Raw genomic sequence first — 22585 nt, 5'->3', positions numbered from 1 at the left:
ACATCTACATTGTAATTTTTTTTTTTAAAGGTAAATCAATAACAATTACAATATTTCAAGTGTAATTTATGAGATTTGTTGTATTTTGAATCCAATTTTTCTTTGAAAAAGGCAAAAAGTTCAACATACTGATTTCATTAGTTCATTAGTTTGAATGTACTGTACACTGAACCAAAAACTATCATAACATCTTAGTTGATAATTCTGTATACTTTATTTTTGACAAAACTTCCCATGTTTCGGTAGTGACTGCACATTTTCGGTAGTGACAGTAATGCTTTGGTAGCTACCACGTTACATTACAGAATTTGAACTTGAATACTAAAACATACTAAAATACAAAAAATTTGCATAACTGTGCTAAAATTTTGTTTATTTCCCTCAAATATGAGGCTTATGTGTTCCCTTTTGTCGCTACCGAAACAATGATGACATGTTTCGGTCATGACAATTTTATGGGATAACACCCCCCAAAAAAGATGTCACTAACGAAACTCCACCCAATTTTTTCGGTAGGGACAATTTTAGATACTTAAGCTCAAAGATGCTAATCAGCACATGGTTAGCTAGCACAGTTCTGAACAGTGGCAAAATGTTATGGAATAACTCCCAAAAAAGTGTGCTTAATTGCAGAAATAAGGTATTTGGTAGTGACGTTCCTTAAAGTTACAAACAGATTTTTCAGATTTTGAACACATTTGCCTCAAAATGATAAAACCTACCTACTCACCATGCAGCTACGAGAGAGGGTGACACATACATATTTTTTACATTTTTTACATAAAGTTTTATAATTTACAAAGAAAATATAAAATAAATATATATTTTTTGAACTTCACTTTTCGAAAAGATACTTTTAAAAACAACAATGGAAATTTTGAAAGTTGAAATTTAGGGGTTAGGGTTCAAGACAGCCACCTCCCAATTGAAAGTACCCAATAAAATGAATGAAGTATAAATTAAGTATCTAAGTAAACATCTTAAATGCTTTATAAATGTGTTTTTTGGTTGTGGGACAGCAGTTTGGACCAGTTCTTTAGAATGGCCCATATATTCACACATCCTAACAAATCACATTCATTATTATTTTTTTATTTCTCTTTCTCTGTATTTTTTATTTTTTTTTATTTTTACCCTTTAAAGTCCTGCAGCTCTACACAGTCTCCTAACACTCGGAGGAACTCTGTAAACGCTGGGGTTTCTTCATTGTTCCCAAACAACTCCTCCTCTGAGGCCTGTGGGCATCAGAGAGTACCAGAAGACATTAGTGTATGGCAAATGTTGAAGAAAACAGCAGGAAGGGAAGGAAATAACAGAAAGATAACAGGAAATAACAGATGAAAAAAACAAAAAACTCACAAACGGTAACAACTTATTGATTTATTGCTTTGGTGATTCAGATCGAAGCAGCTTGATAAGAAAGCTTCAGTTAAAGTGTCCTTGAGAACCTCAGTCTGGCAGTCTTTGATATTTACAGTATAACGGCCAGTGAACTGCACACATTCAACATTAATTTCTTTACCTGCCCAAACTTTTGGTAGATGACACCAAACTTGAAGGTGTTGTTTAACTCATGCTCATCATAATTCACTATTAATTGAGAGCCCTGCAAAAAAAAAAAAAAAAGAAAAAAACATAAACAAAGATAAATAATAATATCAAAATATGCTCTTCATCAGTATGCTCTTCTTAGTTTCAGGATTTCAGACCCATGCAAGACTTTATCATTTTTATCTCGTAAACCATCTCGCTACTGACTAAAATACTTTCTTTAATAAACAAGCTGCCAAAACAGAAATAGTGCATTGCAAAACATACTGGTAATTTTTTAATCTGTAATGGGTTTTTATTTGACACATTAATATAATCTCGGCTTGAAGTAATATTGTGTTAATGAAATATGCAATACCCTCAAAGACTTCATAAAAAACTAATCTGAGGGATAAGCATCATGTAATTAAAAAAAGTTCCAATAAATAATTTATATTTTAAATTGAAACATATAGTGTCCCCAAAAATATTTTTATAATTTTGAACAGTACATCTATTTTTTTGTATTTTAAAACCTAACAAAGTTATTGTTATGAAATGATTTGTTTGTGCTAAAAAACATTAATATGTAAAAGAAATTGCAAAAGCATCGTGGGAATGACTAAAGAATTATAAAACTAAAAATACATATTTTTTTATAAACTACTGTTCAAATATTTAGGCTTTTAAATGTTTTTGAAAAAAGACTTGCTCGCCAAGGCTGCATTTATTTGGTTAAAAATACAGCAAAACAGTACTATTCTGAAATGTTATGGAATTAAAATAACTGCTTTCTAGTTCAACATATTTGATAATTTATAATTATATAATTTAATATAATATAATAATATAATGGATTAATTTTCAGCAGCCATTACTCCAGTTTTCAGTGTCACATGATCGTTCAGAAACTATTTTAATATACTGATTTGGTGCTTGTTTGGATTTTAATATACTGATTTCTTATTATTATATCAATGTTAGTGCATATAATATAATATTATTTATAATTATATTACAACATTAATAATAAAAAACATTAATCTTGAACTCACCTTTGGGTACAGCACAGGACTAAACCTCAGACCTACAATGTCTTCACATAGTAGCTATAGCGGGAAAACATGACACAAAAACACAAACAGCCACTTAGTCAATAAACAGTAAGACCAGCTACGGTTCACTCATTTAATTCTTTAAAGATGTCATAACATACATTTTATAATTATATATTTTCACTTGTTACTTGTTTTCATACCAAAAACACTCACATAACAAAACACACAACACAAAAAGAGTTTTCCACCTTCTATCTGACCCTTAGAAATAAATAGTCTGTTTTTTTTTCTGCTGTGCCTGAAAGACACCACATTTGCATGTGAAATGTGAAGCTCCACTCTGACACGGGCTGTGTGTTTACTGTCATATCCAATACATTTTTTTTATATAATATACTTTGACCTCCTTCATCCTTCAATAACAGTTTCTTTGCAAAGCTGCATTACGTGAGACAGACTCACAAAACAATGGGGTGAGAAGAATGAATAAACAAGCACTTGAATGTTTGGATATATTTAATGAAGAAAAAACAAAAACAACATAGTGCACACGCACATCAGTCTAACCTTTAAAATGGCAGACGACATACTGGTAAATAACTGTGTTTACACTTTAGAAATGACTTTTTGTTCTTTAGGAGTTAATCAATAAGACTTAAGGGTCTGTCAGGGCGTTTTTAAGTGGTTAAAGCCCGTGAACCATCTCTGCAGGGCACAATCATTACCTTTGCTAACTGAGGGACACTGGGGAGCTCAGTCAAGCCCGCCAAAGAGATCCTGTCATAGATTGTCTTTGATGGAGTCCTAAGCGAGGGACAATTTGATAGAAAAATGCAATCAAACGTTTCAAAATGTGCCAATCACGTAATTACACATAAGAGATTGAAAGGGCTGTTATTACCTGAGAATGATGTGCAGGTACTCTTGCTCCTTCACCTCCTCGTGTCTGAGGGACAGTACAAGGTTGCCATGGTTACTGGCTGTGCAGTAGAAGTTCAAATGTTCCTGAGACCAGCAGATAAGGGAAAGCGGTTTAATTGCGAACAAATCCATCGCCAGCATAAAGAACGCTACGTTAAATTACACCAACTGCTGATTATCAGCGCTCTGACAATAAAAAACAACCTGTGAGTGATCCATTTAAAATGATCTTAGATAAATATTTGCCAAAAGCCCCTGCTGATGGTACATTCAAGTATAATAGCCCCATCCTGATGTGGATTGGTTTTACTAAATGTAACTGCAAAACTACTGAGATCTCACCCTGCCCAGAAAGTGCTTGCGGTACGCGCGTATGGCATAGTTGCTCTCCAGTCTGTAGCCAAACTGTCCTGAATTGGTTCCTTCTCCATCTTCCTCATCACAGACGCCATTCTCCCAGTTTGGGATGGCAGCAGAGGCATCGGGATCTTCTATCCAGTAACCACCGAACTGAGGCAGGATAACCTGAGGGTATGGCTCACCCCGCTGTAACACCTTTGAAAGAGAAATCAAACAATTAGATCCAAATCCAAACCACTGTTTTTAGAAGTATATATTATTATAGTAACAGGTTTGGATTGCTGTACCTCCTCTATCCGTGGGTATGGAATGTAATCATCCTGGAGGGGTAAAAATAACAATTTCATAAGATAATGCTGTAAATGGACATCTTCACAGTGCTTTGGAAAAATGATTGTGCATTGACAGGAAGCGTGTTATGAGGCATATGTTGCTCATTCAACCACTTTATATGAGAAATTACATGCAGTCCACACAATGCTTCACAGTCATGCTTACAACAGACATTTTTATGTGGCTGTCTGGACAATCTGAATGAACACATGCATTTGAGGGTAGAACTATTTCTTTAGTGGCTGTGGTTGTTATTTTGCTTGTAAGACGTTTAAAAATGCTTAATCCAGCACTTGCTTTTCTATACTGTATGTATAAAACGCGGTCCAAATGTCTGAGCCCAAGTGAAAATGCTTCCATTTTGCATTTTTCTAATTTAACACATTCTCATCATTATAGTATGAGCATAACAATTTATTTAAAAATTGAAAATTAATTTCAGAATGTTTTAGTACGTCCCCTTTTTGCATCAATGTTACTTAAATAACACAGAATCAATTTTTTGGTTTTATTTTTGTTAATCTAAATTTTAGTTTTTGTTTTCAAAATTCTAAAACTTTCTTTAAAATCCAGGTTTAAATTGGACTTTTAGAGTATTTTCAGACATTTGGACCTACTTGTACAATATATAATCTTGCATACAGGACATTTATGAAGAATGCCAACCTCATGCAATGAAAATACTTAAAGTTCGAAACATAGACAAGCACTGAGCTGAGGTGTAATCTAGTTAAATGTTTTCAAACCCTCTGACCTTTAATCTTTGTGGCCTCATTTCCTCCACCTCAGAAACCTGCTAAAGGGTCAGGGTCAAAATGTCAGAGGTTGCAGTGTTAGCAACTGACAGTGGAGGAGTGGTGAGGCACCAAACACAATTACCACACATATAGTTTCTATTTACCAAAGCTGAATTAACCAATTTAGCACGAAGTATCTACTCTAGCTGACAACTGACTATCCAAGTAAAAATATATATATATTTTTTTTTTACTTAAAAAAAGATTTCACTTCTTACCTCCATCTTGTCCAACATGTCAAAAAACTGAGTTGACTGTTGAAAAAGAAATATAGAGGTTAATATCAACAAACAAGGCCATCACGCATTGCAGTTTACTAGGTGTGAATGACATGAATGTGGTTGAGGAGTCTCTTAGTCTCTTGTGCATTGCTGCAGCAAGCAGCACTTACTGTCAGTTCAGACTTCAGAGCACTAAATATCACAATCTGCTATTTTTGTTGCTGAGTATACAGTATGTCAGAAGACCTCAGAGAAACACAAGTTAATCCGACAATCTGTTATATTCATACAACTGCTTTTGTAGCTGCTGATCTCACAGAATGCCAAAGGATCTTGCCTGACCAACACAAGTTAGTCTGACAATCTGTTATAAACATCTAATTAAACAAAATAACATTTTGAGGTTCCTCAGGGATCTGTATTGGGACCCTTAATGTTATACATAACCAGCAGGAAATAGTGTAGTTGTCTTTGTGTGGGCAAGCTGTAATTTATGTTCACATAAAATAAGAACATCTGCAATAAGTAGACTAACTAAAATTGACCTCACTATACATGTGACTATTGCACATTTAGTACATTTTTCAAAAACTCTTCCATTCTTATAAAATGTGATTAGCATTTTGACAGTTTGCTTTTCCTTTCTTCCTCCTCTGAGGAGCATACAGGTATAGACTTCCTAGGGGATGATGTCTGAAGTCATGGTCTACTGAGTAAGCAGGGCACATCACCAGCTACAGGTTTGCGCTTGGGTCTTGTCTCCAGAAAAGAGAGAAGAAAGATGGTTTTACCTGTGTGAACCAAATGAGTCAGTAATTGCGGCTTTATAATAAACTATTTATAAAATGTTATGTGGAGGCTTGACACCATGCCTCAATTTGCTTTTTGCAGCTGTAAGCTCTCTCTGCAAATCTTCTTTCAGTGTTGATTCATAACAGGCTCTGAGAAACAGACGTGCCGCTTACCTTCATGGTGGGAGGGGCGGTTCTGGGGGGAGAGGGAGGGCAGTCTGCCATGGGTACATTGGAGATGGTCAGCAACTCCTGCTTCCTGCAACACAGTGACATCATCACCGTCATTCCACACTTTTAAAATAACATTAAAGCAAAAAATATACAGCTACAAATGTTCTGAAATACACAAAGTAACATTTTGCACAGTTTCCCTAATGCATTAATCAAAGATCAACATCTGCTAATCTTAGACGTGCACTCATTATTCTTTTCATCATTATGAATGTTTAAATTTATTGATTGACTGATTGGTGGAACAAGTTAACCTGACTGACTTTGAATTTCTTCAATGTGGCATCAGTAGCTAAAAACTGCCTCTAAATGTCAGTATAATAGCGAAACAAAAAAAGATACTATAAGTGCACTTCTAAAAGCTGACAATTGAATTTTGTACGGTCGTCTGCAGTGTCGTCTTCACACAGAGGATCCTCGCTGGACGCCTTTCTATTGCCTCAGTCTCATTTCACTCCTCAGGAATGTACCTCTCCTATTTGACCCTCATATGATTTCAAGATCATCAATAAAAAATGGGCCAAAGATGAGCAATCTGTTCTTTAAATGAGTTCTCAGGACAGGAGGCTGACAGGTTGAGGATCTAGAGGCTCCTGCTCAAAATTAATTTTCCTTCGCTTTCCACCTCCCTCTTCATAAGTGAGGTACGGACAGAGAAACAGAGAGAAAGGGGGAGCAAGGGGGAGGTTAGAGACAGAAATGAACAAGGCTCTAAAAATACCCACCCAATCCTTCATAAGCTCTCTGTAAATAGATCCCATAAATCCATCAATATATTCGTATTAGGGAGCAAGTGACATATCGTTCATTATGCATGACAAGGTATTTCGCTCACATACTCAACACTCTAGCCAAAAGAATTCAGTCTGCATGTACATATACATACAAAAACTTCTGATAATTCAGTTCATATTTGGACAAAAAAATATATATATATAAAAAAAAAACAGAAATATACTCAATAAATGGCACCAAACCAAGTAAACAACACATCCTGACCAGGAGAATTATCTTCACACCTCTGGGAGGATGTGAACAGCTTATTGTCACATTGTCTGTCATTTCAGTCAACATGAAAACACCTTTCCTGGAAAACTCAGAGATAGTGATTCTGGGTAATTTCACATAAGATGCTTTTGTACATCAAAATAATCAGTCTGACATCACATTTGGCTGAGCTCTATAAGTTGGCAGTTAGATCTATCTATCCATCTATCTAGATTGTTCTATTATCCATCCATCCATCCAACTTAAACCCATAGAAAAACATTTCCTCTCAAAAATACTCATTAATCAGTTTGCTAGGAAATACATATTGATTCTGAAATCAAGATGCTACTGATGATGTTAAAATATAATATTACAAATTAAGATGTCAAAATGACTGAATCATGTACAGTACTTATAAAAAACACGGCTGCTACACAACATTGAACAATTTGTTTACACTAATCCTTATCAAACAGTATTATTATTAACTATATTATTTATAAAAATCATAAAGCTACCAAAAATTATCTTGTTTTTTGGCCAGAGAGCACCAAAAATCACTAAGCACAACTAGCTCATAAAGTGTGCAGAACATGCAGGCCTAGAATTAATTGAGTACAAGTCCACCAAAACATTCCCCTGGAGTTTCAATTTCCAGCCAAACTTTGTGTGACAGAATCCAAAAACTAATCCATGAACAGCAGTGTTGCATTGAGTACAAACTTAAATAATGCATGAATGTTCTGACCTCTCTCTCACACACACATATAACCCTCTCCACCACATACAGACATATACAAACCACAACGACGTTCACCCACCACTGGCTGTCTGTCTCAGTCAACCTCCGTCTCTCACACCGCTTGCGTGAACGGTGGAGGAGTCCGATAAGAGCGGCGGCAGCACGGACACCTGCTCTCCGACAGCGCACTCTGGACCTGAACTCAGACATGGCCAAACCTCAGGTTCAGTCTCAGTCCTAGTCCTCAGTCCCTCGTCACATCACACCGACACCAGCTCTGGCTAAATCTGCATCGTCACAATCTCCAAAGATGAGGTGCCGTCCTCGCCTGCACAGACTGTGTGTGTGCATCCTTCACCGTGAATACCTCTCATTCTCTCTCTCTCTCTCTCTCTCTCTCTATCACCCTCCCTCTCAAATGGCATTTTACTTTGACACCTTATTCTCGATTAAGGAGCTTTCATTGCTTAACCTCTGCTCTTCTGCTATATTTCTCAGACATATATATATATATATATATATATATATATATATATGTGTGTCTTTTCTCACCACATATACATTTACTCAGATATGTGGTGTTCTGTTTTTGTCTTGCACCTTTTTTCTTTGTTTGTCATCTTGCGTTTTAAGTCTCGAAGCCCACAGTATGGAATTATTGCTATTCCAGCTCTTTTCTTCCATTCGATACAGCGATTACATGGTGTCTGCATGGATTTTGTTCCTGCCCTATAGGCACATTTTTATCTGTGACAAGACTTTCAGTCTCTTTAATGTTGAGTTAACCTTTCTAAATATCTCAAAAGACACCAAATCCTGAACAAAATACCAACTATTAACTGGCATTCCATTATATTCCATTCATATTTATAAAAGAATCCTAACTCAAAGAATATCCAAAATAATTCATAAAAAGTGATATTTGATATATGAAATGCATCAAAATGCATTTTGAAGCTGTGTTGTCTTCAACTCTTCAAACAGAAAGTCACAAGGAGATTTTCGAGGGCTTTGTTTATACTCGCTGTAATTATAAACCCATTTTCATCATTTAATTTCACCTGCTGTGCAAATCCGCTCCTACTTGTTATGATTTCGGCCGGAGCGAGAGAGTGTGCATCATGTGAGCGAAATGCTTCCGTAACATAAAGAGCATTAAACGCTTCAGGGGATTTGCTAGCTGAAGGCAATTATCGCCGTGTGCGCAGGACAACACTGGTGTATTCAGACTCATCAAGAGCTGCGTGTCACAGACTAATGGCTGCCAGACAAATATACCAATACAACAAGTGTAACGATATATAGTGCGCAAATCAGATCATTTCAAAAACAAGTCGTGAAATACAAATGACTCATGACATGCAGGGATGATTTGAACATCCTTTATGTGGTGGCATGATACTGAATTAGACAAAAGTGCTATTCAGTAAAAACAGGAGATTTCAGTTGTAAGCCACCAGACAGTGTTGATGGTAAAGAGAGGCTCTCACATGCAGGAGTAACACACTGTGTTGAGGTGGGCGACAGACGCTGAGGTGGGGATGTATGAGAAAAGGAAAGTTGGTGGAGATGGAGGTGGTAATTTCACGTGAGCAAATCATAAAACAATTGTATAGGTTTAGGTGTCATCAGGATGGTATTCAGATTGCAGTTACAATAAGCAACTTACCATGCACAGGGTACAAAACACACCCTGAAACTAAAAAAATAAAGCTTATTTTCTTTGTAAACAAATGTAAACAAAGATTTTTGCACCCTTATTACAGTTAGAATTTTTGTTTATTGGTTATTTTCTAGCAATAAATATTAAATATCAAAATCAAATAGACACCATATATTACGTTAATAAAATATAATCAATGACATTTTGACTTTAAACAGTCGCTTCTGGTCAAGTACATAGTCCAAAATAACACTTCCTCCAGCAAAAAAAGTCCATCCCCTGTTTTCCTCTCACATAAAAATCCATTGAAATATTCGCTTAGAACTGTTTTGTTCTGTTTTCGCTTGATCTGTGCAATTTTCTCTCCTGATTAAGATGAGATGAAGAAAAAACAATATTATGGATAGAGGACTCAAGTTTGAAGTTCAAAAAGGCCTAATAATGGATTTGTTTATTAAAGGGGTCATCGGATGCCCATTTTACACAAGTTGATATGATTGTTTAGGGTCTTAATGATAAGTCTACAACATACTTTGGTTAAAATTTCTCAATGGTAGTGTAAAAAACACGTTCTTTACCCTGTCAAAATCAGCTCTGTTTTTAGCAAGCCATTCTAGTCCGTGTTGCTTTAAATGCTAATGAGCTCTGCTGACCCCGCCCCTCTCTTCCGTGGAGTGATGAGCAGTACGGTTTACTTTAGTCGCGAAACTGGCGAACTAGCACGTTATTAGGATAGGCGATTTACAAAGATTCATAAAAACCCTTATACTGACTTCTTCTGTAGATGAAGCTGATCACGAATGATTCGTGCGAACATAGACGCATTTAGGCAGATCGGGGATCATAGCATTCCCTTCAAAATGAACGTAACGTTAATCCTCTGCGTCTTCAGTGGCTCAGATGTCGGGAGTAAATGACGACTGTTATATTCATTATTACATCCAACATCTAAACATTTCAATCGCTTAACCGGAGACATCTTGTCTTCCCCTGCACCGGAGTCGACACAATGGCGGACAGCTCTCAGTTCTCTCAGGGCGGGTCTAAGGTAAGATGGCCTTGTCAATCAACTATCGTGGGAGCGGTCTGCGCAGAACTACGTCATTCTGACAGGAGCCTCAGAACAGCCTGATTTGAGAGAGGAGACTTTAAAAAAGAGATTTAAAAAAAAAAAAATACTGGGTGGATTTTTATCGTTATAGGATAGATGTGTACACACACTTCCAACACACATTTATGTTAAAACAACTTGTAAAGTGAATTTTGCATCCGATGACCACTTTAAAAACAACTTTTCACTTCACAAGATGTTAATTTATGGACTGGAGTCGAGTGGATTACTTGTGGATTATTATTATCATTATCAGCAGAGGATTCATTGGTGAGCAAATGATGTAATGCAAAATTTATCCAAATCAGTTCCAATGAACAAACTCATCTACATCTTGGATGACCTGAGGGTTAGTACATTTTCAGCATTAATTTAAATTTTTGGGTGATGAATTCCTTTAATTGTCATGGAAACACAAGTAATATTTTTTTAACAACTACTTTTAAACTTTCATGTTTTCTTTTAAGCTCATTATGAACATATATATAATATATAAAAGTGTATGAATTCAGTTCATTTACTTGCATTGATATAATCAGATATATTTTTTCAGCTTGCCTTCTACAACTTTTGTGGCAGTAGCTGTGTTTCTTCCTGCCTTGTAAATGCATTTAAATTCATGATATTTTTCAAAACAACCATAACGAGAAATGAATCAAACTGACACTCTCTTATATTTTGTGCGATTGGCTGTTCCCTGCAGATTTCTCACTTTCAGGTACACACGCTCCAAAATTAATCATAAACTCTGGCTCAAACCCTGAGGTGACAGAGAATGTTTATAGCAAGCATTGTGAGCCCACTGAACTTGATTTAAACCGGGTTGGATTTGTAGAAATGTGTCAATTCTAAACTCACTCAGAGTTTGTTCAAACAGCTTTATGCAACAAGTCACAGATGTTGGTTCATAAACATAGGCAAACTTGTATTGATCATAAATTAAAGATATATTTGATTATACTTGATTTTTTTATTCTTACAATTATTTAAGAAACATTTTTTTAATGTAACACCAAAATATGCCACATTTGCAGAAACTACCCGATACAGATGATAAATTATGCATATTCACAACAGCATCAGACAAACATTAATGTAAACAGTTTATAAACTGTTAAAAGTGAATTATCATGTAATACTTTCATAGTTGGGAATGTGTGAGGAAGTGGAATGTCTCTTTCCATCATTAGAGCTGATGTTTCAAAAAGCACAACCAGCAGGTGGCTGTTGTTAAACCACAACGTGCAACCACAATTGAACAGATATGCCAGTTCGAAGCACAGCTTGCTGTACTTGTGTGAGCGTTTTTTTTTCCAGAGGAAGAGGTGAGGAGCCATGATAACTGACAGCTAATGGGCAGGAAGATACACAACCAGAGCCGTGTCCTTAGTATTCAAGGCCACTGGTCTGCCGGGTGCACACGTGCTGGGAGAAATGGCCCCCTGCTGCTTTCATGCCTAATACACACATGCAGTCACTGATAAGACCCTGAAGACAGAGCACACAGACACAAGAGCACTTGATCCTAAAACGTGACAGCAACAGAGATTTGAGTGGGTAAATATCTGAAGTCTACAGGTTTCTGTCTGCCCTTCTCTTCTCAGCAGGGATGCCACATAGACTGGCGTTGGCTTTCTAGTGTAGTTCATACACAGTCTTCCTTTTTTTTCCACCGCTTCTTTTCATTAAAACCCCCCAACATACTGCTCTAGCACAGGCACCAAGGCTAAAGGTATAAGGCAGATCCAGAAGTCTCTCTCCATGTTGCCTTTGAAGGGTTTGTGTATGTGTATGTGTGTGTGTTTGTGTGCACGTGGCGTGCCCTCTATTATGACACTGTGTACCAAAACACATTGAATTTATCAGCTCGGTACCAACAGGTAGCTGTGTTCCCAGAGGCCACATACAGTTTGATATTTCATATATCACCTCATATATGGCTTAATGCATCAATTTGACCCTTCATGACCATTATAAATGGACCAAGAAACATAACTCTAATGATAACTATACTGGCATCCACGCCACATTGTTTTTTTTTTCAAGTGCTTTAATACCTTTCAGTTACTAGACATTTTAAAATGATTTTACTCAAAATGGCTGAAAAATCATAAATAAAATTACTAGTAACATTATTTAATGATTTATCACTTTTGACCAATAGATGGCGCTGCTCCCAAATTGACATGGTGTGGTTAACCATGGGTGACAATGACAAACACATAGGTAGGTGCCAATATGCCAAAGCATTGCAAAAATACAACCTTGGAACCATTTCATTTTTCTTATCTCCTGACCACTAGGTGGCACTGTGCCAAAACTGTGCAGGTAACCTCAAGACATGGTTGTCATGAACTCCATGTTTGATCTGAATACAATAGAAGCATTGAGGAGATATAGCCTCATGTCCACTTTGGCAAGCTCAAATTAATTCATGCTTTATTCAAGAAAGGTTTGATCTATCAAAAAGCTTTTGATAACTTTTTGTTATCACCATCTGAAGATGGTCCGTACCATTATTGGTGAAAATCGAACAAACCATCTAGGACTAGTTTGCAAAAGTATTTTTTTTTAATAATTACCAAATGATTTAAAGGAACACTCCACTTTTTTTGGAAATAGGCTCATTCTCCAACTCCTCTAGAGTTAATAAGTTGAGTTTTACCATTTTGGAATCTATTCAGCCGATCTCCAGGTCTGGCGATAGCACTTTTAGCATAGATCATTGAATCCGATTAGACCAGTAGCATCGCGTTCAAAAATGACCAAAGAGTTTCGATATTTTTCCTATTTAAAACTTGACTTTTCTGTAGTTCTATCGTGTACTAAGACCGGCGGAAAATTAAAAGTTGCGATTTTCTAGGCCGATATGATTAGGAACTATACTCCCATTCCAGCGTAAAAATCAAGGAAGTTTGCTGCCGTAACATGGCCGCAGCAGGTGCAGTGATACCACGCAGCGCATGTGGAAACAGATATGTACATTTCCTGAAGAAAATGTGAGTGGTGCTTGCCGTGGCCATGTTATACCATTATAAAGCTTGGAAGAGCAAGGACAACTTTTAATGTAACTCAGATTGGATTAATGATGATATTTAATTGCTACGCACTTGAAACACACACACACACACACACACACAAAAAAAAAATTATAATATTGGGAGACAATTTGGCCATTTCAAGTGACCAACTTGGACCCGTTTTAAAATACGCATGGGGAAATTCAGAAATTCCTGATCACTTGAATTACTATTGAACAATGACCACATCTTCACTACAATAGACACAAGCACAACGGTCAAACGCTTCTGTCTAGTATAATGGAACAATGGAGCAGCAGTGGAAGACCAAAACACATTCAAAGCGCTTGTGTGAGGGATTAAAGAGTTACATGCAAGTACAAAGACATTTTTATCTGTCATAACTTCTGGGTAGAAATAGTTTTAATGTGCCTTTCACAGTTTTATGTGCCTTTTTCGGCTAAATTTTGGGTGGAAGCAAGTGATGTTCCATCATTTAAATATCTACAGTGATTGGTCAGTTTCCTCTAACATACAATTTGGTTCATATATATTTGGACACAGGCACAATTTTTTTATTTTAGCTGTTGACCAAAACACATTCAAGTTACAGTTATATAATGAATATGGGCTTGAAGTGCACACTCTGAGCTTTAATTTAAGGGTATTCTTATCAAAATTGGAGGAAAGTTTAAGGAATTACAGATCTTTAAAACTTACCTCCCCCCTTTTTCAAGGGACCAAAAGCTGTTTCATGGACAGTTGTGGGCTATTCCTTCATTTTATCTACATTAATTAAGCAGGTAAAAGGTCTGGAGTTAATTCTAAGTGTGCCATTTGTATTTGGAAGCTGTTCCTCTGAACCCAGATCATGCGGTCAAAGAAGCTCTACATGCAAGTGAAACAGATAATTGTTAGGCTTCAAAAACAAAACAAATCCATTAGATAGATAGCAGAAGCATTAGGATTGGCCAAATCAACAATTTGTGAAACATGGTGGAGCAGTGTGATGGCATGAGCATGCATGGCTTCCAGTGGCACTGGGTTACTGCTGTTTATTGATGATGTGACAGAAGACAGAAACAGCCAGATGAATTCTGAAGTGTACTGGGATATACTCTCTGCCCAGATTCAGCCAAATGCCGCAAAGTTGATTGGGCGGAGCTTCATAGTACAAATGGACGATGACCCAAAACATACAGCAAAAGCAACCCAGGAGTTTTTGAAGGTAAAAAAGTGGAATATTCTGCAATGGCCAAGTCAATCTCCTGAACTCAACCTGACTAAGCATGCATTTCACGTCCTGAAGACAAAACTAAAGGCAGAAAGACCCACAAACAAACAAACAAATGAAGTTAGTTGCAGTAAAGGCCTGGCAAAGCATCACAAAGGAGAAAACCCAGTCTTTGTGATGTCCATGAGTTCCAGAATTAAGGCAGTCATTGCCTGCAAAAGATTCTCAACTAAATATTAAAAATGAACATTTTATTTATGATTATACGTATTTATTTGTCCAATTACATTTGAGCCCCTGCAAATGGGGGGACTGCGCATAAAAATGGTTGTAATTCCTAAGGATTTTATGTTATATTTTTGTTCAAACCCTTGAAGCTTAAAGTCTGCACTTCAGTTTAATCTTGATTGCTTCATTTTAAATCTATTCTAGTGGCATACAGAGCCCAAATTATGAAAATTGTGTCAGTGTCCAAATATATATGGACCTAACTGTAGATGTTGCTTTATAACAACACTGTCCTTAATACTGTAGTCTTTTTGGTATGCACAACCCATTTGGTACGTGCTGTTCCACCATACCTCCATCTGTTCACTCACTCTCCTCCTGACCTTTTCTCTGGTCTTTACCTCTGTCTTTTTATCCGCTCTTTCAGTCTCTGTTGCACCGTCTCTGTCCCCCACTGCTCTGATGTACACTGTCCTGCTTTGATCCAAAGCCGGGAGGAAAGAAATGTTCTCACTTTCAAAATAAGGTGCATCTGTTGACTTCTGTCAAAAATAAGTTTGCAAGTCTCCTGAAGGTAAGAAGGTGAACTTGACGTGGTCATCACAACTGTGAGAGGTGAAAAATGTTGATGGACAATGATTGAAAGAGATGAATAAGAACAGCAAAAAAGATTGGGAGGTAAAAGAAGAAAGAAAATAAATGTGTCACAATATCCACCGACAGTATTTCAGCGAACACAATAGCTACTAATTGAAATGCTGTTCATTTACATCAGCTGTCTGTGTCAGAGAGGCTGGGACGGTACACTGCACATCCTTCTGTCAGGAAGTGCACAATGTGTGTCCTGATTAACACGCCACTCGACTTTAATGGTTCTATGACACACAAAGAGTAAGAATCTAATCATACACAGCTGTTGAAATGCAGAATCTCAGGCCAACGCAAGCCACTGTTTGTACATGTACAAATACAGAAGACCTACTTACAGACTGTTATAAGTGAGAGAAGAAACCTTTTAGATGTAGTATATTTTTTAAAGGTTTATCCTAATAATTTTTTTTACATTTGTTCTGATAAAACTGTACTCAATCCTAAATTCAGTATAGTATAATGTGAATGCAAGGCCCTCTAGTGGTAATATTTCAATAAAAATATGGTGCTGTAAAGACATGCTCATTAGATTTAATGACACACACTAACAATATATGAATATTTGATTATGTAAATGTTTTTTTTTTGCATAATTCAATCAGAATCATAATCTCAAAGATGCAGTAAACAATATGAATATCTATAATGACACAGTTCTCATAGAAGCATTTTGTTAGTATAGTTTTATAGTGAATTTAGTTATTTTAATAATGCATGACAAATGTATGCTTATTATGCTTATAACCCTTATGCTGTGCTGAAAATCCTTTACCTAATTTGGTGTTCCCTGTCAAAAATGATCAGCCTTTTAAAAATTGCTTCTCACATTATGCAATATTTTGCAATAAAATAGCATAACAAGAAATTTATAAGACATGTTTTGTAGTCATTTTTGACTAGGAAAAATGATGAGGGTTAAAATATGTTGCATAAATTATTTTATAGTATTTTTTTGCATTCTATATAGACCATGCCCTTATTGTAGCCAACAAGTATTTACATGACAAAGAAAAAAAAAAATGCAGTTTAAAATATTCAGTGTGCTGAGGGCAAATCCATTCAGGTTTGTTTAGAGCTGATTAGTTAAATAATGTGGATGGACACTGACTCCCTAGAGGCTGTGCTGCATGTAAAACCACCGCTAATGTCATGCAATCTGTTGGGTTTACATTTAACTCCTGTGATATAAAGAGCACTGCTGAGCAGAGCTGGGTAGTAATGATTACATGTAATCTGGATTACGTACTCAGATTCCAAAAATTAGATTAAATTACATTTTAAAACACTCGTAATCAGACAGCAGTTACTTTGTTATTGATCACATATTATTCACACATAATTTATTGATTCTCCCTAATTCCTCTTTTTCATCTTTTAAATTTCTCTTTGTAAAATAGCTACCGCTTATATACACTCAGAAAGGCTTCAGTTTTGTGGACATTCACCCAAAGACCAGTCATTAGTCAGGTGTCTGTCTACACAGCATTTGGATTTACAAAAATCATTTCAGGTTTAAAAACCTGTTGTTTGAACGTTGCTTCAACTATGAACACATGAATTTTTATTTGAATGATCACTCAGTTGGTTATTTAACCATGTACTACTAAAGCACTGGAAGGCGTTTGTCTTTCAAACACAATAAATGCTCAAATTTATATTATTTCTTATATACATGTAATGCAGGCATTCCCAAACTTTGTCATCTAAACAACTGTCACCTAATACATTTATCTGATTTTAAAATAAATATTTTAATAATTAAGCATCACATTTGCATGTTCATGGTTCTCTGTTGGTTAATGGTCACATGATATGCAGGTGAACAAATAAATTTTTTTATTTTTTAGTAAGTGTTTTATTTTGATTGATGTTATTCTAAATTACTTATTTTAATTTTACATGTTTTTAATTTAATTATTAGCTTTACCCTGCAGTTTCTTTATGAACCCCAGTTTGGGAAACCTTGACATAATACAATGTTTAATGCACTTAATTACAATGAAAGGAATTTTCTTACTCTTTGTATTTTTATATCAATATGGTCCAAGATTATCCTATTTAAATCAATGTGATAAACGACTTGGGTCAAAAGTAATCTAAAAGTAGTCTGATTACATTACCTAAAATGTGTCTTGTAATGGATTATGTTACTAACTACAATTTTTGTCATGTCATTTGGAATTAGTAACTACAGTTAAGTAATCTACCCAGCTCTGCTGCTGAATTAAGTGCAGTCCCTGTTGAATGCTGAAAAAAGCTTTGCCAATGTGTCTCCACCAGGCCATCCAAGATGTAGATGAATTTGTTTCTTAATCGGAACAGATTTGGAGAAATTTATCATTACTTCACTTGCTCACCAATGGATCCTGCAGTGAATGGGTGCCGTCAGAATTAAAAATCAGCTGATAAAAACATCACAATAATCAACAAGTAATCCTCACAAATCCAGTCCATAAATAAACATCTTACAAAGTGAAAAGCTGCATGTTTATAAGAAACAAGTCATGTGGATTATTTGTGGATTATTGTGATGTTGTATCAGCCGTTTGGATTCTGACGGCACCCATTCACTGCACATGATCCATTGGTGAGCAAGTGATGTAATGCTAAATTTCTCCAAATCTGTTCTGATTAAGAAACAAACTCATTTTTCATTTTTGGGTGAACTATTCCATTAAAAACAAAATAGTCTAAAGTCACATACAAGTAGTTATAAGTGGCATTAGTCTGCATGTTAAATTCAGTTTAGAAGCTTAATCGATGAATTTCTAAACGGGTCCAAGCTGATGAAGCTAGCTACTTAAGAAGCCTAATGGACCAGCATCTAAAACAAAACATTTGCTGACCAGTCACTGTAGTCTTTTTAGCAGAGCAGGGCTCAGTTCATGATTAGCCTAATTGCTTTTCTTTTATAACACAGTTTTGTAACATGACAATGAGATTTCTCAGCAGGAGCTGTCATTACAACTCTTCCTCTTTCACAAACTGATTTTGATTTGTTGCTGTCTTTAGCCTAACTGCCTCCAGCAGAAATGAGCTTCAATCTTAATAGGGCCATGTGAAACTGAAGTGTAGAGGGAATAAAACTTAACTAGATCACAATCACACACACAATGTTTATATATGCTTGTGAACATACAGGCATAATAGTGCTGGATGAGTTTTAATGTTAAAAATGCAATATGAAACAAATCCTAACAATTCTATCACTACAAAATCAAGTTCTTGTCTCAGGTTATAAGCGGTGCAGTTGTGTAACTGTTTTTTATTTTCACTATGAGAGGATCTCAATCTTCCAGCTATGCATTTATTTTTCATCAGATGAGCACGACTCCTGTAGGGCATGATGGAGAGATGGACAGAAAGAGAAAGGAAGAGGACGAATGAGCAGTGATGTGGAAGAGGCTCTGTCTACTGAAGACCAGCAGTCAAACAATGATAAAAGTGTCAAGTGCACTAAAAGTGAGGATCAACTATATATGTACTATATATAAAGTGAATACCAGCAGCTCAGCGAACACACTTAAAGTAGAGAACAGACTAAAGTAGAAAGAAATGGTATCATTTTCTAAGAAGCTTGTGTGTTTTTGAAATTAATACATTTATATTGTAGCCTAATATTTAGCTATTCCTGGTTATATCTTTTATAAGTATAAATTAGATTAATTTAATGAATAGTTCAACCAGGAAACTCTACACACGCTCTAATTGGTTCATTCAATTCTATGTTCCCAGCCAATCGGATTCACATGCGCATTACTATTTACCTATATAACCCGGATGTATTCAAAAAATGGCATGTCCATGCGTTATGCGAGTCCTCATATTAGCCCACCACCTCCCCAGCACCACCTGCCTAGATCTGCTACGGGGGATCTTCCTCTCTCTAGCAGCAGCAGCATCTTTCCTTTTAATTTTATTATCTGAAGCAAGTCTACTTGCTTCGCAGCAGAATAACAGATCTGATCCGCCAAAACCAAATATGCACATTCTGTTTACATTAATATAGATTTTACGATCCTTTCCAAGAGTTGTCATGACTGCAACTAATTTAAATGCACAATAAACGTCAACTTTAAAACATATTATATAATGTCACAAGGTATATTATACTTTGAAAGGTATAAGGAATAGTTCACCCAAAAATGAAAATTCAAACCCGTTTGGGTTGACGGTAGCCACTGACTTCCATAGTATGGAGAAGAAAAAAAAATACTATGGAAATCAACGGCTATGGTCAACTCTTTGGTTGCCAACATTCTTCAAAATATCTTCTTTTGTGTTCAACAGAAGAAAGAAATTCATACAGATGATGAATATACAGGGTGAGTAAATGACAACAGAATTTTCATTTTTGGGTGAACTATTACTGTACGTGTAATTTCTTTCTTTTCTTTTTTTTTTTGGAAAGAATCACTTTAGCATAGTATTTTAAAGAAATCTAAGGAATTATACTGTGTATTGATTATATTATTAATAGCCTATCTATATGATGCATTATAGAGATATAGCCTAGATAAGTAATAAATATATAGAAAACTAATAGAAAAAAAGGAAAAAGGAAATATTTTAGGGAAAACAGAATAGTATAATTATAAATATATTATATTATATTTTTACATTAATATAACAAATATATTTTTTATTAGTATTTTGTGATTTATTTTCCAGCGTTGTCCTAAGAATATTTCTATTTAGCTATTTTTTTATTATTGTTAAATATTATAAATAAAACGATAGTAAGAATATAAAAATAGCAAAGAAATAATGAATCTGCACTACTAAAAACTGCATTCTCAAATGTATGCCATCTAAAAACTACACCCTCAAAATCAAGAGGAACGTGCTACATTGTCTATTCCTCATGGCTAGGGTGAGGAAGCTTTTCCCGGATTGGATTTGCAGAGAAAGCAGGGAAAACCAGAGCGTGTGACAAGCTTTACGGTGAGTAACGGATTATACTTTCAGCACTGCAAACTGAGCTGAATGACACCCAAACAAACACCAGCAGCACTGAGCCACTTACTCAAACTGTCAGCTTATGTAATACTTCTTTAATCCCTTGAAAATGACTTGCATTGAATACTTTCTAACCTCGACTTGTGCAATCAAAGCGAAGCCACACCGTAGAAGCATCACCCATACAGTGCTTTACATGGACAATCACAATCTGAATGTACCACCTGACACATCGATTCTATTCATCTATACAGTGCAAAACAAGAGTTCGCTCCCTCGCAAAAATATGAGAAATACTCATTTTATGCATTATGTTCATCTAGCCAGAAAGAAATACTAAGAAACACCATACGGAAACTTCATTTTATGCAATTCAGCTACAAGCATCACAATCATGAAGATTTTAAATTAAAGTCAATGGGGAGCTGAACTCACCAGAGTCTCCGAGGCATTTTGAAGGTAACGTGCAGGTCTCTTCTAGTTAATGAGTCTCCAGTTCTCACCAACAGTTGAAATAATAGTCAGAACGAGAAGCACAAACTGGCTACTGATTGCACAACCGTACTCTTAGGGTTTAGATGCTCCGCAAGTACAAAGCATTACACTTTATCATGAGCGAGAGAGAGAAAGAGAGAACGAGATAGAGGTGGGGAGGGGGGCTTGAAATCCTCCCAGACACCCTAGTAGCCCTGTCTGCTTTGTTCACTCATTTTGATTATGCGCCACACACACACAGATATGTCAGCAGGTTTGGGGAAGAAGCAATAAATGGACTGATGCAACATACATTACACAAACCACTGTGAGCTTCTGAATAAGTCATAGGCATCAAAGGTTGAATACTTTAATATTTAATATGCGACTCAAGACAATAAATCATGAGCAAAACTAACTTCACAATAAACACAAATTGCTACACCAAAACCTTCTATCAGAGAGCAGATCTGGCATGTCTGTCATGCCCGTCAGACTTACTTCATGTGTCAAATACACTTACGGGTGTCTGTATTAATATAACGTGACTGACAGGCAGGTCAACACAAAGGTTCAAAAATAGGAAAAGAGAAAGCATTTCAACATTGAAAAAATGAAACAGTTTATCTTAGTCTTATATAATGTAATTAACCACAGTAAAGAATTAAGAACTGCCTACCTTTATGATGCATAATATATACAGTATCTTCACAGAAGTGAGTACATCCCTCACATTTTTGTAAATATTTTATTATATCTTTTCATGTGACAACACTGAAGAAATGACACTTTGCTACAATGTAAAGTAGTGAGTGTACAGTAGGGCTGTGCAATTAATCGTATTCGATTATCATGCGCTTCTTGTCAGTAAAGCCAGTTTCGTGATTAGCAGTAAATCGCCATCACCTGCTTTCAGATGGAGCAGCAGTTAATACACAGAGCTGTAGTTCACTGACAAGCTATGCTAAACAGCGTTCATAATCGAAGGCGATTCGTCTTCGATTATGAACGCGATATTGCCTAGTTGGAATACCGCTGTATGGTCTTGGCCACTGTGCTGCAGCTCAGTTTCAGGGTCTTGGCAATCTTCTTATAGCCTACGCCATCTTTATGTAGAGCAACAATTTTTTTTTTTTTCAGATCCTCAGAGAGTTCTTTGCCATGTTGAACTTCCAGTGACCAGTATGAGAGTGTGAGAGCAATAACACCAAATTTAACACCCCTGCTCCCCATTCACACCTGAGACATTGTAACACTAATGAGTCACA

At 36.0% G+C, this 22585-nt stretch overlaps 1 protein-coding gene across 18 annotated transcripts in view; it reads right to left on the bottom strand.

Annotated features, from left to right (window-relative positions):
* The window catches only part of rap1gap2b (RAP1 GTPase activating protein 2b), a 70520-nt gene that overhangs the window by 7022 nt on the left and 40913 nt on the right, over nt 1-22585 (bottom strand). For 4 of the 18 annotated variants that reach the window (XM_058757366.1, XM_058757367.1, XM_058757361.1 and 1 more), the window contains 11 exons: nt 6186-6270; nt 5218-5253; nt 4957-4998; nt 4157-4189; nt 3852-4064; nt 3490-3593; nt 3314-3392; nt 2586-2639; nt 1523-1606; nt 1135-1235; nt 723-737 (listed from right to left, as the gene is read on the bottom strand). In XM_058757366.1, coding sequence (XP_058613349.1) covers nt 723-737; nt 1135-1235; nt 1523-1606; nt 2586-2639; nt 3314-3392; nt 3490-3593; nt 3852-4064; nt 4157-4189; nt 4957-4998; nt 5218-5253; nt 6186-6236 — 812 coding nt within the window. In that variant the 5' untranslated portion in view covers nt 6237-6270. Of the gene's footprint in view, nt 1-722; nt 738-1134; nt 1236-1522; nt 1607-2585; nt 2640-3313; nt 3393-3489; nt 3594-3851; nt 4065-4156; nt 4190-4956; nt 4999-5217; nt 5254-6185; nt 6271-8056; nt 8315-15634; nt 15840-16003; nt 18209-21278; nt 21746-22585 lie in introns of those variants that run through there. The other 14 variants (XM_058757350.1, XM_058757357.1, XM_058757356.1 and 11 more) reach the window with 13 other exon arrangements.

Source organism: Onychostoma macrolepis, chromosome 21 (genome assembly GCF_012432095.1).
Source record: "Onychostoma macrolepis isolate SWU-2019 chromosome 21, ASM1243209v1, whole genome shotgun sequence".
Taxonomy (NCBI): domain Eukaryota; kingdom Metazoa; phylum Chordata; class Actinopteri; order Cypriniformes; family Cyprinidae; genus Onychostoma; species Onychostoma macrolepis.
This window is presented reverse-complemented; position numbering and strand designations above follow the sequence as displayed.